The 18,541-nt window shown below is 45.1% G+C and overlaps 2 protein-coding genes across 3 annotated transcripts in view; both read right to left on the reverse strand.

Annotated features, from left to right (window-relative positions):
- zgc:86896 (uncharacterized protein LOC415190 homolog) overlaps positions 1-1,686 on the reverse strand; it is a 6,653-nt gene extending 4,967 nt beyond the window's left edge. Inside the window, exons 1-3 of one of the 2 annotated variants that reach the window (XM_056605198.1) lie at positions 1,571-1,680; positions 1,350-1,480; positions 754-881 (exon numbers count right to left, since the gene is read on the reverse strand). In XM_056605198.1, the coding sequence (XP_056461173.1) occupies positions 754-817 (64 nt within the window). In that variant the 5' untranslated portion in view covers positions 818-881; positions 1,350-1,480; positions 1,571-1,680. Of the gene's footprint in view, positions 1-753; positions 882-1,349; positions 1,481-1,570 lie in introns of both variants that reach the window. The other variant, XM_056605189.1, reaches the window with a different exon arrangement.
- Positions 1,687-5,412: 3,726 nt separating this feature from the next.
- On the reverse strand, positions 5,413-17,430 carry LOC130401462 (NKG2-D type II integral membrane protein-like; the record flags this gene model as incomplete). Its single annotated transcript, XM_056605231.1, has 9 exons — positions 17,347-17,430; positions 12,620-12,769; positions 11,495-11,608; positions 11,226-11,297; positions 7,896-7,946; positions 7,239-7,381; positions 6,557-6,657; positions 6,315-6,472; positions 5,413-5,708 (listed from the first exon to the last, which is right to left on the reverse strand). Coding segments are annotated over exons 2-9 (1,026 nt in total), but the record flags the coding sequence as incomplete, so codon positions are not given.
- Between the last annotated feature and the right edge of the window lie 1,111 nt (positions 17,431-18,541).

The following is an 18,541-nucleotide window of genomic DNA, read 5'->3' on the forward strand; positions in this document are numbered from 1 at the left end:
AATAAATACCGATTGATTCTTTGATGGTTACGTTTTTGGTCACTTCCCAACAACAAGAATGATACTTGAATGAGTTAAATGATATGAGTAGGAAATAGTTAGATACCATTTATATTCTCTCTCCATTGTGATACCAGATATATGCTCTCTTAGCACTGCAATTTGTTTCTTGGTTTATTCACAAGGTCCACATGGTGTGACAATGCATACAATACTCATATATTACCCCCCCCTCCCTCCACCTTCTGTACTACGTACCACTAAGTACCATTGAAAATAACCAAATAGGGTTTTCAAATTCCATTCCCTGCACTCTCACTCTATTCCCCCGCACCCTTCATGGCTACTTGAAGACAAGGAGAGAGGAACACAACCTCAAGGTTTGAGCCCCATCTTCTAGAAACGGAATTCTTTGGTTATAGAGTTTGGAGAAAGCATAGCTAGTGCTTGCATACCTGTGTGTGTGTGTGTGTGTGTGTGTGTGTGTGTGTGTGTGTGTGTGTGTGTGTGTGTGTGTGTGTGTGTGTGTGTGTGTGTGTGTGTGTGTGTGTGTGTGTGTGTGTGTGTGCGCGCGCGCGTGCGTGCGTGCGTGCCTGTGTGTGTGCGTGCGTGTGTGTGTGTGTGTGTCTGTGTGTGCGTGTGCGTGTCTGTGTCTGTGTCTGTGTCTGTGTGTGTGTGTGTCTGTGTGTGTGTGTGTGTGTGTGTGTGTGTGTGCAAACAGGATCTACCATAGAGGCAACCTGTTTCACCTACGCGTCTTGTCTTTGTTCCAGGCGTGGCAGGACAAGGGCTCCAGGCCGAAGCTGTACAGGGACATGTCTCAACCCGCAGAAGAATGCGGTCGAGAAGGGAGTGGCCTGCGTGGCGATCGCTGCTGATGCCTATCATAAGACAAGATAAGAGGAGACCGAGCGTCAGTTTGTTACGTTGTACAAGTGTTTGTTTTTCGTTTTGTATTGACAGACGAGTTGGAACTGCGATGGTCGGCTGCTTTGGAGCAATACAAAATTGTGTGTACATACTTTTAATGGAATGACCTAATTTGATGTGTATTTTAGTACTTTGGATCCTGCGTCCAAACCTCCCTTGGTCAATATTGCCTTTATTATCGTGGTCTTTCTACTATACAAACATGCCATGATTTTTGCCCCACAGCTGAGCGTCGAACGAACTTCCTTGCTTCTAAGGGAAACACATCCTGGCTAGTGGACATGGGACCAGCCTTGTTCTCTGGATACATCCTGTCTACAATTGCAATCACCTGACCATGTAGCGACCGCATGGTGAAATATCAACAATTCAGATAGAATTCCATCAATGCATATTTTTGCATATCATGCAAGACGTACGGCTGTTCTACGACGTTCTCTCCAGTTCACTTGCGTTCCCATTTAAACAATGAATGCTTCTGTTCTCAGGCCACCTGGTTCAGGGCTTGGGCCGCGTAATCAAGTTACGACATGGATAACAGCACGGAGCTCTGGAACAATAGCAAAACCATGGACTTTGACAACAACAACATCTAACAAACTCATGAGGCAAAGGAACGTTTGAAGGAGGTCATGCTCACGGGTGCCTGGAGGTGGAGGTGGAGGTGGAGGTGGAGGTTATTTTCCTGAGATCAAATCCGTGGACTCTGGGCAGTCAACACGAATGGAGCAGTGTCTGACGGAGGAGGTGAAGGAAGTGGCAGAGATTACAGCGAAGGGAGGAGTGAAGGCAGAGGGGTGTGTCTCGGTGGAGCAATGGGGGACAATAGAAATCCATGCAAGTTAGACGTTCCCCAGCCCTCAATGGTTTATCAGTTACTTGAGTCCATATAAAATGGTGCTTTCTCATTTTTGCAGTAGTCCTACACATATAGTAGAAACCGTAATCCTATAACTATCCAATATTTCTTTTTATGAAATCTATTATATTGGAAACGTCTGGCCAAAAAAGAATACAGGGTTTGTTGTTGTCAAAGTATTTACCATCACTGTTATACAAAAATATCGCTTACATTTAAAAATCCTCATGCATAGCTTCATTACATCATTCTGCATCAAGCAACAAGCAACTTCATAAATAAAGGCATTTGAATATAATTGGTAAGCATACTTGTCTTCCTTTGTACCACTGTATACTATGCATACTATGTATACTATGTATACTATGTTTATCCCTGGCTGCTGCAATGTAATGTTCTGGTGCCGGCAGATCCGGGGTCAGATAGACAGATAGTCAGTCTGGAAGCCAAAAAGGAGTCAAATATGGATATGCCATTTGCGTTTTTCGTCAGTTTTTTTTTTTTAAGTGTGAAATTATTTTGAAATGTATTGATTTTAGCATTCTTGTTCATTTCACATATAATAGCCTCATCCAATCAGGTCTATATTCTCGCGCAAAGCATCATGGGTAGGATATTACCCAACAGAACAGGAAGAAGGGCAGTGAGAGAGTGTCCGGCCGTCTGTCTGTGGTTTCTTTCTACAACCGACACAGAGGCACTGAGGCACCCCCCCCCCCCCCCCCCCCCCCCCCCCAACCAAAACCCAGGGAGGAGGTCCCAGAATAAAATCGGAATAACATTTGTTTTATGTATAATTTCTGATTATATATATTATTATTAAGGCACTTATGGAAGCATTATTCACTAATAAAACAAGAAATCATCGGCTGAACACACGAGAACATTCAGTTGGATCCACTGAGTTGTTTATTACAATTATGCTTCATTAACAAAAAAGACAGAAAAATAGTCCCTTACATGAACACAATAAACACGAGGACTAAAACAATAGAAGCAGCAGACTTTACAAATCATCAACAGGTGTGCACATATCTTTAATAACTGAACATGTTCTGCGGCCGCTTGGTTCCCAACAGAACACAAAAAATCAAGATTCAGTTTAAAGTCATTTACAACATGCAACATTATCCCATAGACATCTTGGTTATTATGAATAAAACATAACATCTGCTTTAAATCAGGTCGCAAATCAGGATTATGACAAAAATGATGATATAAGAGCCCTTAAGACTTAAACTGGTGAAGTCTGAAAATATATAAAGATTGACCATCAATAGGTATTTTATGTACATTTCAAGTAATAAATGTGCTTATTCTTCTTCATTTAAGAATGCTCGATTCTGATTGGCTGGGAGGGGTGCATTAATCCGGCATATTGCCCGCTGACTTGTCGGTTCTACTTGCTGCTGACTGAGCACAGTAGATCAATACGCCCCTTGTATCGTTTTATCACATACATTTCAAACATGAGGTCCGTTGTAAAAAATAAACCAAGGAGTGCATGTTTGATCGATCGTCATTAAAGCTGACTTGATACGAATGCAACAACTACGTTGTTAAACTAGTGATCAGTTGCAACCTTGTGTGGTTGCTATAGAAACGCGTTACCTACAGTTGAGCTAACGTTATTCACCGTAGTTCTAAAGGGAACTACTTTTCGAGGGAGAAGAACTTAAACAGAGCATACATTTAATAAGCATGCAATACGAATAAGAAAAAGGCTAATTATTAAAGTATTTGAATTGTTTTATTATGTTGGCCGGCGTGAAGTAGAATAAACGGAATAATCACCTCAAGGCAGGGCAATAAACAGTTTGATATGCCCGGCTCGCGGAAGGTTACCGCCCTCGACTTCGTCTCGGGCGGTAAGCCGTCCACGAGCCGGGCATATCAAACTGTTTATTGCCCGGCCTCTCTGTGATTATTCCTTACTTATCTTACTATGGGAGACCTTAAAAGCCTTTTCATGGTTTATCATGCTATACCAGAAGAGAGAGAGAGCGAGAGCGAGAGAGAGAGAGAGAGAGAGAGAGAGAGGGAGAGGGAGAGGGAGAGGGAGAGGGAGAGGGAGAGGGAGAGGGAGAGGGAGAGGGAGAGGGAGAGAGAGAGAGAGAGGGAGAGGGAGAGGGAGAGGGAGAGGGAGAGGGAGAGAGAGAGAGAGAGAGAGGAGAGGGAGAGGAGAGAGAGAGAGAGAGAGAGAGAGAGAGAGAGAGAGAGAGACTATAACTGCCACAGAGACACTGAGTCGTCAGTCCTCTCAGTATGTGTGTTTTTATGTAGGTTTGTTTTTGTGTGTGAGCACGTGTGTGTGTGTCTGTCTGTGTGTGTGTGTCGGTGTGTGTTTGTATATGTGTGTGTGTGTGTGTATGTGTTTGCATGCGTATGTGTGCGTGTGTATTTGTGTGTGTGCAAAGTGCCCCCCCTGCACCCTCCCCCTTCCACCCCCTCCCTCCCCCATCCACCCCTCCCCCCTCCCTCCACCCCCCCTCCCCCCTCTCCACCCTCCACCCTCCCCCCTCCACCCCTGAGGCACCCCGCAGACCCCCCCCTCTCCCATTTCTCTACAACTGAGGGACCACCGAGACGCCCCCCGCTGCCACTGGCTCTCTTTCTACAGCCGACACAGAGAGGCTGACCCCCCCCCCCATACCCTCACCCCCGGGAGGAGGTCCTCCTGGGTGAAGGAGGACCAGAAGGTGTGGATGTGTGTCAGTGTGTCTGAGGACCCTCCTCCACCTGGGGACACTCTGTAGAAGGACAGAGAGCCAGCAGGCCGGTCCAGATACACTCCTACTCTGGTGGAGCCAGCGGGGGGGAGAGGGAGGGTTGTCTGTCTACCGTTGTAGTGGGCATAGTAACCACCATCACGACAATCAAGACCCCAGGACTTGTTGTTCCGTCCAAGCCTGCTGTCACCACCCCGTCCTCTCCTTGTGATTCCTCTGTATGTCACTCCTATAACAACCTGTCCTTTCCTCTCTACCTCCCAGTAACAGCGGCCAGTCAGAGCCTCTCTACCCAACACCTGGGGCCATGAGTCAAATCTGTCTGGGTGATCCGGATACGACTGGTCCGCTCCAACCACCGTCACCTTCCTGTTGTCCTCAGACAGAGAGAGTTCTCTGTTGGCCGTGTTGGGGTCCAGTGTGAGGTCACAGGCATCTGAGGGAGAACCAGACATGATGAGCTGCTGAACCGCTCTTCATCCTCATCATCATCATCATCACTAGTACTGTTCTCCTGCGCTCTGTGTACATATACATAGATATGAACACATACATACATATACATATGTACACATACATAGATACACACACCTCAACAATGACGTTATGAAAACATCAACAACAATATTATGAATACATCAACAACAATGTTATGAAAACAATCAGAATCAGAATCAGAAAGGATTTAATTGCCAAGAAGGGTTTTACACCAACCAGGAATCTGGCTTGGTGAGTAAGGTGCATACATTAAGACAATAACAATGAACAATGAACAAACAGTGATAGATCTATAACACAATATAAACAAGCAGGGACATAAGTGATCAATTAAAAATAGGATGAATATATCAACAAACGTCTCTCCTTGGATCCAGGACTTACCAAGACAAGCAGCTCAGCGCTGTGATTGGCCGTGCCAGCACTGTTGCTCGCCATGCAGCAGACCGTGTTCACGCCGTACCTCCCACCTCTGACGAAGAGGAAGCCCCTCTCCACCCAGGCCTCTGATTGGTCGTCTGTGCCGTCCCTCTCCAGGGGCCTGCCGTTGTGGAGCCACTCTACTGTGGGCTCCGGCGTGCCGCCGGCGTGGCAGGTGTAGCGGGCCGTTTGGCCCACGGGCAACACGTGGGTAGAGGAGTGGAACTCTGTGATGCTGGGGGCCTCCTCCTCCTCCGTGGGCATCACTGAACCTGAAGAAACCAGGAGGAGAGGAGTGAACGTCTACAACACGGATCTAGAGATGCAGCGTCAGACACTCCCTTCACTCTCTCCTGACACCTGTCCACTAGAGGGCGACCAGGGGATTCACACCCAGTATTCTGGCCTGCCTTTTCATACATGATTGAGTATCACAGCAGTGTCTACAAAGATTACCCAGGGAGGGGAAGTCACTCCACGAAGAGATTAACGATTCGGGGGCGGAGCTTGTGGAGGAGAACGCAAAACCGTTCAGCAGCTCCAATAGAAACTAGTGCAGGTGAACCCAGAAAGGGTTGACCCGTGTGACCTGACCTTAGGAGACCACAATAGAAACCTGACCCCAGTACACCACAATAGAAACCTGACCTCAGTAGACCACAATAGAAACCTAACCTCAGTAGACCACAATAGAAACCTGACCTTAGTAGACCACAATAGAAACCTGACCTTAGTAGACCACAATAGAAACCTGACCTCAGTAGAAGCACATCCAACAACCTTTCAACTCTTAAAGAGTGTATTTACTGTATCTACGGCACAGATAACAGAAAGGAGGAACCGTTCTCCACTCATGAACACAAACAAAGTCTACGGACCCTCTTTGTTCCGCTCAGCCTCCAGATGATCCAGGTCTAGGACCTTCTCACAGATCCAGTGGTGCAGTCTGTTACACGGCTCTTCAGACCAGCCGTCCTCCCCTGCTACGACACAGTCTCTTGCTCCGCCGTCATCGCGTGGTTTAACGTGTCTCCAACTGAGAACCACGAGGAGGAGACAGTGGAGGTCAGTCTGTCACTCTCAGAGAAGAGATGCTGCTGAACAGAGTCTTCAGTCTTACCTTGAGGTCATGGGGGTACCATCCACCCACTTGTGGGTCCCCTCCTTCTCTCGATCACTCAGTCCAATCCAGGAAGAACCCACCATTCTGCTGACAAACGCCTGTTTCCAAAGGTAATAGCATCTGTTGTCATGACCACAAAGTACACACACACACACACACACACACACACACACACACACACACACACACACACACACACACACACACACACACACACACACACACACACACACACACACACACACACACACACACACACACACACACACAGTGGCATCCCGCCACGGAAACCTCGGCCTGGACGGGCCCGGGGTACTGTTAAGGACTGGGTATACCACCCCCACCCACCAGCCGGCGACGAAGAGCAGCCCTTTCGGCTCCCCAATCAGGGTGATTGGGGGACACCTGGCCGAAAGCGGAGGAGCCATTTTAAAAGGAGGCACAGCACAGCACAGCACGGGTCGGGTGCAGGAAGGAAGGGCTCGTGGCAGCGAGAGAGCCTAGAGGCCCACGGAGGCCCTAGAGACCGCGACTCCTTCCTTGTTTGATTGATTTAAGTTGATTGTTGAATAAATGCCTGCCATGGCTTATCCAGCACACCAAAGTGTCGTTTGTCCGTGGAACCCGGCTCATTTGGGTAGCGGGTTACCACAACACACACACACACACACACACACACCAGTTCTTCTCTGCTGTTGATGACCACCAGGTCTGCCTTTCTCTTCTGGCAGTCTTCTCTACTGGCCCTCCAGCCCTTCTTAGTAGTAGAAACACGGTAGAGACTCTTGTCGTGAAGCATCCAGCCCTGAAGTGTCAATTCATCTGTTGAATGTAAAAGAACATCCTGAACAAACAGAGAACTGCTTATCTTACGGTCTTGGTTACGGACACACAACCCAGAGACCTGACCTTAACAGACCACATAGAAGCATGACCTCAATAAAAACAAAAAATCTACAAAAAATCATTCATCCCCATAGCTGTACACACACAGAACACTCATTCCTCAAAGAACTCACACAACACACACAACACACACAACCACACACACACACACACACACACACACACACACACACACACACACACACACACACACACACACACACACACACACACACACACACACCTCCAAGCCTTCAGTCAAAAGACAATTTTCTAGTATGGCAACATACTAGACAATAAAGCTTTTTGAATCTTGAATCTTGAATCTTTGAATAGACGACAATAGAAACCTGACCTAAGTAGACCACAATATGAATCACAGAAGCAGAGGGTGTTTTTGAAATGAATGTTAATGACGTTATTGATTTAATAACTTTGATAAAACCCTCACCGAGTTCATCCAGTAAGTTCTCTCTCCCCTCTATCCAGGGTGACGGTGAGTCTAGGACAGGACAGAGGAATACAGAAGATATGAGCTCTAAAACAGAACGACATCGTCACTAAGCATCACAGGACCCACAGCCAACCAAACACAAAGTCCATAATATTAATACTAATTAAAATAGCAATAACTACAGTTATCACTATCATTATTGCTATTGTTACAATTATTCATATTAGTAGGCCTAACACAAATTCTAACAAATACAATAATGATCATTATCATTGCTATTATTACAGGTTGAGCGCGCGCATTGCACGCTCAGCCTCTAGTTGTAATTAAACCCATAGCTATAATGTGGAAACCCCAGTCGATAATGTAACACATTTCTGAGCACATAATATAATAACATATTGCCTATAATGTTACAACGTATAACATTCAGGTTCAGCTATAACGTAATGAAGCAAGCATAATAATTTTCTCTTCACGTTATGAAGCAAGCATCTTTTGCCCGCCAACGGAGCTTCATGCCAATTCATTCTCAACCACGGCCGAGATAACCACCGTAGCATGTCTCTACCTGTTGTGGAAGAGGGAGGGACGGCGGAGAACCAGACGCAGTCGGTCCATAATATCGTAATGACCACGGAAGAGGCAGTGAATGAAGTATTGATCAGACAGCGATTTATTAGATACCACCGCTAAACCGTTGGAACGCGCAAGACCGGTAACCATAGCAACGCCAGTAAACAAACCCCTCGAAGCCCAAGCCCTACGCGCTACGGCCGTCCGGAGGCTCACGCAGCTTTTGGCCGTAATATAACACATTGAATTATATAATATTATACACTATTAGATACAGAGCTCCGGGAGTGCAAACGGCAACAATCCCTTTCTCCTCCATGCTGCGGTTCACCCCGGACGGCACTGCGGGGAACGGTTGGCCGGTTGAACGCTGATTGGCTGTTACGTTACGTCCCTCAGTGGCCTCGCTGAAGAACGCTGACTGGCTGTTACGTTACGCCCCTCAGTGGCCACGCTGAAGAACGCTGATTGGCTGTTACGTTACGTCCCTCAGTGGCCTCGCTGAAGAACGCTGATTGGCTGTTACGTTACGTCACTCAGTGGCCACGCTGATGAACGCTGATTGGCTGTTACGTTACGTCCCTCAGTGGCCATGCTCTTGAACACTGATTGGCTGTTACGTTACGTCCCTCAGTGGCCTCGCTGAAGAACGCTGATTGGCTGTTACGTTACGTCACTCAGTGGCCACGCTGATGAACGCTGATTGGCTGTTACGTTACGCCCCTCAGTGGCCATGCTCTTGAACACTGATTGGCTGTTACGTTACGTCCCTCAGTGGCCACGCTGAAGAACGCTGATTGGCTGTTATGTTGCGTCACTCAGTGGCCATGCTGTTGAACGCTGATTGGCTGTCATCACGCGAATGTCGTGGCAAAGTTGAAATATTTCAACTCAGCGTCAGCTGCAAAACCACGGCAACGCGCTCGCCCGTGCTGGGCAAAGGTGTCGCGCTGCAAATCAAAATCTTGTCGCAGGTTTTCTGTAGTGAAAAATGTGCCCGTTTCACGTCTCTACGTTGAAGTTGTACTGAATCGTGTCGCACCTTCGCGTTTGGTGTGAACGCACAGATCATGTCATCCCTTCGCGTTTGGTGTGAACGCTCCTTCACTTGTGCGTCAGGCCTGCCATTTTATAGCAGTAAGATGTTTAAAAACATAACGTCTTACCTGGGCGAGTGTCGCTGCGGTGTGGGCGTGAGCGTGTGTGTTCTTACCTGCGCGTGTGTGTTCTTACCTGCGCGTGTGTGTTCTTACCTGCGCGTGTGTGTTCTTACCTGCGCGTGTGTGTTCTTACCTGCGCGTGTGTGTTCTTACCTGCGCGTGTGTGTTCTTACCTGCGCGTGTGTGTTCTTACCGTCGCGTGTGTGTTCTTACCTGCGCGTGTGTGTTCTTACCTGCGCGTGTGTGTTCTTACCTGCGCGTGTGTGTTCTTACCTGCGCGTGTGTGTTCTTACCTGAGCGTGTGTGTTCTTACCTGGGCGAGTGTGTCGCTGCCTTTGTCTTGACGTGCGGTGTGTGCGCGTGCGTGTGGGTGCAAGCGCGTGTGTGTTTGTGTGTGTGTGTGTCTGTGCTTCCGTGTATGTTTGTGCGCATGTGCGTGCGTGTGCGGTGTGTATCCGTGTACTTGCGCTGTATGTATGCGTTTGCGTGGGTGTGTGTGAGAGCTGCAGGCTGCTTGGCACGTGCGCACTGACCAACTTGAGTGACTGGTGCGACAGGCCTGCTATTATATAGAAGTAAGACTAGAGTGTCCGTGTGTGCGTTGCCTGCGCTCAACCTCTAGTTGTTTTTAAACCCATAGCTATAATATGGAAACCCCGGTCGATAATGTATTTAATTTCTGAGCGCATAATGTCATAACATTTTGCCTACAATGTTACAACAAATAACATATTGGTTCACCTATAACGTAATGAAGCAAGCATAATAATTTTCTCCTTACTTCATGAAGCAAGCATAATAATTTAAGTTTGCAGCATTTGTATATCTATAACCCTAACCCTTAAGGGGGGGGGGGGGTTGTGAGGGCAAGATTACAGATTGTACATTGGCTACCTGACGTGAGAGATGTTTTTTTATTGTTAACAGAAGAATGCGTCATTGAGATTAAACATCTCTTCAAGTGATCTGGCCAAGAGAGGCAGCAGTAGCCTACAGTCACACATAGCCTACACATAAAACATAAGAAAAATAAAACAACTGATACAGTCGGCAGGGGGCGAGGGGGGATTTCAATATCACAAGACATTTCGGGAGGCTCAATGTGGTGGATAATGTTTAAAGAAAAATAACATTTTGCAAAAAAGTGTCTATGATGGACATAAGGCTCAGGTGGGAGAGTGTGTCGACGGCGGGGCTGTTATCTCAATCTTGCCGTTGTCTTGAAACATCTGCATCCGCGTGTGTGCAGTGTGTGTATGCACGTGCATGTGTGTGCGTGCGTGTGTGCATGTGTGTGTGGTGTGTGTGTATGCGGTGTCCTGCGCTGCCCTTGTCTTGAAACGTCTGCATCAGCACACTCGTGTGTGCAGTGTGTGTGCATGTGCGTGTGTGTTTGTGCACGTGCGTGTGGATTGTTTGTGTGTGTGTATGCTGTGTTTATGTGTGTGCGTGCGGTGTATGTGTGCTAACCCTATTATTATCACTAAATCTAACAAAAACAATATTTAACATTATCATTGCTATTAATACAATCAATGATATGATTATACTGTATTGTAATTCTATTTAGGAGGATATGATTGAGACTCACTGAAGCGCAGGGAGATGAGGAGAATACTCAGCAGTCCGATGCTCACGATGACAGTGATGTGAAACCATAGAGCTGTTCAGGGGTAGGACACACACACACACACACACACACACACACACACACACACACACACACACACACACACACACTTCGGCTAAAAAAGTTTTATAAACATAAATCTTAAATGTATTTGGAGGAAATCATACTTTTTTGGATCATTGTTTTGGACTGGATTATTTCTTTTAAATTCTGTATAAAGGGGCACCTACCAAATCTTCTCTTCCTGGTCTCCTCCCGGTCCAAAGACGTGTCCTCAGTGACCATTGTTACTCTCTGACGGCTTCCACGGCGTCTGGACTTAGCCTTCTTCTTTGCTCTACCAGCTGAAAAACAACGTCACTTGATTTCATTCTGACCAATTATCAGCGTGCACTCCGATACCATCAGTGTAAGGAAATGTTTTTCTTCTACTGCACACAGACTCACGAACGCACTCAAGCACACGTACACGCACACAGAGTAATTTTCACGCTGATATATTCATACTGCGTGGCTGTCATTCACAGTCCAGACTCACTACGGTCTGCAGAATCCCTCCCCGTCTTGAAGAAACACCTGAAGACATCTACTGAGAACACCTCAGTAAGTGATGACTGGTACTGTGGCTCTCATGTTTAAAGCACACTTAAGCAGAGCAAGAACTGGTCTCTAGCATACATGTTATCATTCCCTCATTATTGACATATACGCGCTCATAGTTATACAGTAATACACACAGAATCACATACGTACACACACAGTAATGGAGGGGGGACAACATGTGGCCTGCGTGTCACCAGGGTCTTTCACATCGGCCCACGCAGAAAATATGAGGACATGCAGTGTGGGATAATTTGAGATATGTTCATATTAATGACAAACTTTATAGAATTATGTTAAATTCATAAGTTCACCTGATATCGCTTCAGTTAAATGAGCCACCATTATTAAAACAAAAAATTGTTGATTAAATAAAACCATTGTCAATCTAATGTTACGTTGCACTACCATTAATAATAAGTAATGAAAAAACTAAACTTGTGCTCTGCTCCCTAAAGTTACTCTGCACTCTGTTCCACGTATATAACGGACATATAACAGGAAACACACAACTACTTGAGATGCCTATCAATAGTCCGTAACTCATGGGCGTAATCACACGTCAAGTAAGGTAAATACGAGCTTTTTGTCTCAAACACACACATGTCTTTATTTAGGAGAATAAATCTGTCTATACGGTCACTGGTTCATCAGGTCGGCCTATTTGACTTAAAACTTTTTCTAAAAAGTACAATTTAAACTTATGCAGATGAAAATGCATTTTATATGTTAAATCCTCTCAAAAGGGCACCTACCAAATCTTCTCTTCCTGCGCTCCCTCCGGTCCAAAGACGTGTCCCCAGGTTCCTCAGAGAGTCCAGGGTCCGGTTCAGAGATGGTAGCCATGGTTCCTCCCTGACAGGTTCAGATACGTCTGCTCTCAGGAGTCGGCTCTGATATATCAGCTGGAAAAAACACGTCGCATGTTTTAATTCTGAGCAGCCTGCAATCTGATATCATCAGTGTCAGGAAGTGACAGTTGACACTCTTATTAGAGTGAAGACACTCTTATCAGATGTCTTCAGTTGACACACAGAATCACGGACGCATGCAAACACAAAAAATATAATTTTTCATTGAATATAAAGACACAACATACATAGGTATCAGAGAAGTGTAGTGAGGCCCGTGGCTGGTGAGGCACTGACCTTTTCAGAGTCAGATTTACAAATATATGAACCCAATTGTTATGTAGTAGAAAAGGCGATTTCTCGTAGCACAGCCACACAGCCAGTCTTTTCGGCGGTACCACTCTGTTTGAAAAGACCGCGTTACTTTCTGTCCCGTAGTTTGAAGCAACCCGTTACACAGGCACAGAGGAGGGCACTCCAAAGGGTCATAAAGACAGCTGAGAGGATTACTGGGACCACACGTCCCTCCATGGACTTTATTTACAGTCAGCGCTGTCGGAAAAGGGCAGTGAGAATCATTAGACTCCCTCCACCCAGTTCACCCTCTACTCAATAACTAACATTGTAAATACAGACTCAGACACAGTAGAGCGGACGGTGTCATCACACACACAACAAGATTCTTCAATAGCTTCTTCCCTGCAGCAGTGCGACTGATGGCATTAACAGAGAACTGAAAAATACAATGTGCAATATTGTATTTTACTTATTTATTTAATTTATTTATTTAAATATATCCTCACCACCCTACCCCCACTTCCTACGTGCAACAACGCTGCTACATGTGGTGTCACAGTATGGTTGCAATGCTGAATTCAATTTAATTTAATATGTATATATATTTTTTAATTTTAATCACCATCTACTGTGGTGCTCTCTGAAATGCAATGCACAACATGCAATTTGTCCTTATCTCAATTTTTAAAACTTTTTATTATTACTATTCATTGTGCTCTCTCTCCCTCCCCCTCCCTCCCTCCCTCCCCCCCCTCCCTCTCTCTCTCTCCCCCCCTCCCCCTCTCTCTCCCCCCCCTCCCTCTCTCTCTCTCTCCCTCTCTCCCCCCCTCCCCCTCTCTCTCTCTCTCTCTCTCTCTCTCTCTCTCTCTCTCTCTCTCTCTCTCGACTTGGGAAGCCCTGCACAAGAATTCCAATGTGTTTGAACTGTCTGGTTTATGCACAAATGGCGAATAAAACCTTTGAACTTTTGAACTTGTTAAGCTCCGGCATTGGTCTTCCATCATTTATTATCTATTTTTTTGATTGAAAGTCCAGTTTTGAGAAATTTCTGAGTTTGGCTATTGAATCATTATCTTCCATGTTTGCAGTCAGAAATGTTTTTTTAAATAAACAAACTGATGTGGTGCACTTGACTGCTTAAAAGAAGACAACTATGGAAGCATATATGTAGCAAAATTCAAATGGCAATGCAATTGACAATTCATTATGCAATTTTATAATGTAATTTGTAAATACGTTATTCAAAGTTTGTTTTAATATACAAAGGGACAATGCAATCCTCAATTAAATTTGCAAAAGTTATTACAATAAAAATAGAATAACATTTTGTCAAATTCTTGAGTTCCTTTATTCAAATTGAAAAGCTATAGCGTCCCCGTGATTGCAATCCACTTCGCCACTTCACTTCACTTGTTTGTTGTATTGAACATGTATTGTTTGGTTTCTTCAATTACACCTCTAGTCAAGCAAACCAATATTTTATTATAAACCTTATTATTTTATAAGCTAAATGGCATATTCATAAATGTAAATACTCGAATCAGAAACCGCTTTTTGTTGTGTTTGAGAATGAAACAAGGCAATACATGGGGAATATTCTATGTTCTAGAAATGGGAAAGCTATTAAAACACCTAGTCTGTAGGCTGTGAGAGAGAGAGAGAGAGAGAGAGAGAGAGAGAGAGAGAGAGAGAGAGAGAGAGAGAGAGAGAGAGAGAGAGAGAGAAATAAAAAATATAAAAAGTTGTAAAAATTGAGATAAGGACAAATTGCATGTTGTGCATTGCATTTCAGAGAGCACCACAGTAGATAGTGATTAAAATAAAAAAATGTATATACATATTAAATTAAATTGAATTCAGCAGTGCAACCATACTGTGACACCACATGTAGCAGCGTTATTGCACGTAGGAAGTGGGGGTAGGGTGGTGAGGATATATTTAAATAAATAAATTAAATAAATAAGTAAAATACAATATTGCACATTGTATTTTTCAGATGTTCTCTGTTAATGCCATCAGTCGCACTGTTGCAGGGAAGAAGCTATTGAAGAATCTTGTTGTGTGTGTGATGACACCGTCCGCTCTACTGTGTCTGAGTCTGTATTTACAATGTTAGTTATTGAGTAGAGGGTGAGCTGGGTGGAGGGAGTCTCTAATGATTCTCGCTGCCCTTTTCCGACAGCGCTGACTGTAAATAAAGTCCATGGAGGGACGTGTGGTCCCAGTAATCCTCTCAGCTGTCTTTATGACCCTTTGGAGTGCCCTCCTCTGTGCCTGTGTAACGGGTTGCTTCAAACTACGGGACAGAAAGTAACGCAGTCTTTTCAAACAGAGTGGTACCGCCGAAAAGACTGGCTGTGTGGCTGTGCTACGAGAAATCGCCTTTTCTACTATATAACAATTGGGTTCATATATTTGTAAATCTGACTCTGAAAAAGTCAGTGCCTCACCAGCCGAGGGGCCTCACTACACGTCTCTGATACCTATGTATGTTGTGTCTTTATATTCAATGAAAAATTATATTTTTTGTGTTTGCATGCGTCCGTGAGTCTGTGTGTCAACTGAAGACATCTGATAAGAGTGTCTTCACTCTGATAAGAGTGTCGACTGTCACTTCCTGACACTGATGATATCAGATTGCAGGCTGAACTCGTCGGTTTGAGAATTATGCTCCTTGATTCATCTATGGCAATTAAGTATGTTTGTTACAAACTGGAAGAGTTGTTATCTAATAATAATACATTCTACATGATCATCACCTGGCTAACTATAGTGGGAAGGGGGATTGTCTCTATTATGCGGTTATGTTTTGCTTTTTTATTTAAATAAGGACATACATTTATGTCCTTATTGTTTGCTTGATAAACAGTTTGTGTTATCACGTTGACCCTTTCTGTTAATTTTCTTTTCAAAACCAAGCACATTCTAGACCGTACTCTAGTAGACTGAAACTACACCGCACTAAATAAGAAGAAAAACCTCTTAAGTTTGGCAACATGGTGAGAAAACATTAAAGATAATCCAAAAAGCCAAACTGTTTCAACAGCAGCCGTTATATCATACCATCCGTCCTGGTGATAATGATTCTCTCTGTCAGTATAATTTTCGCTGTTCTGCTAAATTCATGCGTTCCAAATTGTTAATCAGTCAAACACGACTACAGTCTCTCCATTGATGAAAGGTTTAGTCACGATCAGGTGTGACTAACGAGAGAACGGAGCTCTCTGACCAGAGACCAGCCACTGATAGATTTAATTGATTTATAATATGAATTATGGTATATTGTTTTAGTCTGTATCATAATACATAAGGCAAATAGCAGCCTATAGTTTCCGTCAAATTGAATGCAGAGGCTGACGTGAACGGACGAGGACATTGTCGTCATATTGTGAAAAGTAAAATCTGTTGGTAGAGACAAACCTACAGACAGCTGCTGGAAACCCTGACATGCCAAGGGATCGTCTTCAACCGTTTGAACGACGCAAGAGACACACAAAACGAGGCATCACTGAACCGCACATACCAACAAACACATCATACATGATTGGACCGTCAGTCGACCAAAGGTCTGGCCTGACCAATCGCATCCGAGGACACGCAGCTCATGTCTGGTGCGTTTCCGACAGCGGTGAGGCGCGGCGGCGGCGGGGGCTGACCTTTCTGACGTAGGAGGCGGCGTCCTCCTCGTTGTACGCCTCGGCGTTGATGGCCCCGCGGCGGCGGCGCCCCCGCACCACGGGGTTCATGGGGGGGAGACCTCCTCCGAGCGGGAGTCTGAGCGGGAGCCCGAGGCCTTCTGCTGCAGCAGCATCTGCATGCTCTCCTCCTGGTGGCGCGGGCCGAGGCCCAGAGGGGAGCGCTCGGTCAGTGGGCGCTTCCATTCCCTCACTCCTTGAGGACTTTTACTGCAGCATTCAATCGTGAAACCTCGGGACTATTTAGACATATGTATGTTTTAAAGGTTACTGTAGATGGTCTGTATTTCTAAGCCATCTAAATCGGTTCTAATGGTCCCGAAAAAAAAGCTTCTAAATCAACATTTTACATGCGTAATATAATATCATTTTTGCCTGTTTCAATATCAGTTGCTAGTCAAATGGTTAATTAAAAATCCAGAAGGTTGGTGAGTCCACGAGGACACTAATATGAAGTTATCCCGCCAAATGATCAAAAACCAAAATCACAGCATACAACTGCAGCAAGTGCAATGTGAGAGCAGCACATCGGTCATTCAGACAACAGCATATAATATCCAATACGAAGGTAACCGACTTCAGAGCAGAGCAGAATGCACACGAGACTCCCAAGATGTCAGCTCATGATTGACACCTCACCTTTTCCAGTCTGTCAAAGTTTTCTTTGAGGAAAGCCATTGGCCGGTCTGGCCGCGAGGTGCACAGCTGGACGATGCAGTCCTTCAGCAGCTGCTGGATGTTGTGTTTCTGCACGTACTGCTCGCACTCTCTCATACTCCTCTCTTCATCGCTGCTCATGTTGCCTGATGTCATTGTAGCCTTCTGTCCTGGCGAAGGAATGGAGACAGTGGATATGGAGTTAGATTCATGCCAAAACCCCGCACACACGCAAAACGTGTTTTGCTCACGCATAACGTGTTTTGCTCACGCATAACGATTCACACGCACACAAAACGTGTTTTACTCACGCAAAATGATTCACACACGCTCAGTGTGGTTTGCAAATACAAAACATCATTCACAAACTAAAGCATTTTGCTTCAGAAACAAATACAGTATGTTTTACACAAAGTACAAAAAAAAATCCTTCAAGTACACAAAACAATTCTACAAGTACGGAACACGAAAGCTGCGCGTGGATAGGAATGCATTTGCGCACGGATCGGATTGCATTTGCGTGAGGAACAGCAAGGCGGAAAATTAGTGCCAAAAGTCACGTGACAAATAAATCCCCTGTTATTCACACTACACAACAGCAGGTGGCGGTGTTGAGTCAGTTTAAGGCCGCCAGGACGATCTTTTTTCTCCCCAAAATCTTTATTTGATGCCAAAACAGAGTGGCGACACTTCCATTGGACTCACCTGTTGGCCGCTCATTTTGTTCAATTTAATCTCCCAAACTAGCTTTTCTCCGTGTCGTACGATTCCGTGACAAAGGGGCGGCAAGTCGCATAGTATGGAGTTGAATCCACACACGTTTGGCCGGCATCAAATAAAGATTTTGGGGAGAAAAAAGATCGTCCTGGCGGCCTTAAACTGACTCAACACCGCCACCTGCTGTTGTGTAGTGTGAATAACAGGACATTTATTTGTCACGTGACTTTTGGCACTAATTTTCCGCCTTGCTGTTCCTCACGCAAATGCAATCCGATCCGTGCGCAAATGCATTCCGATCCACGCGCAGCTTTCGTGTTCCGTACTTGTAGAATTGTTTTGTGTACTTGAAGGATTTTTTTTTGTACTTTGTGTAAAACATACTGTATTTGTTTCTGAAGCAAAATGCTTTAGTTTGTGAATGATGTTTTGTATTTGCAAACCACACTGAGCGTGTGTG

The sequence above is a fragment of the Gadus chalcogrammus genome, chromosome 2 (assembly GCF_026213295.1).
Source record: "Gadus chalcogrammus isolate NIFS_2021 chromosome 2, NIFS_Gcha_1.0, whole genome shotgun sequence".
Taxonomy (NCBI): Eukaryota; Metazoa; Chordata; class Actinopteri; order Gadiformes; family Gadidae; genus Gadus; species Gadus chalcogrammus.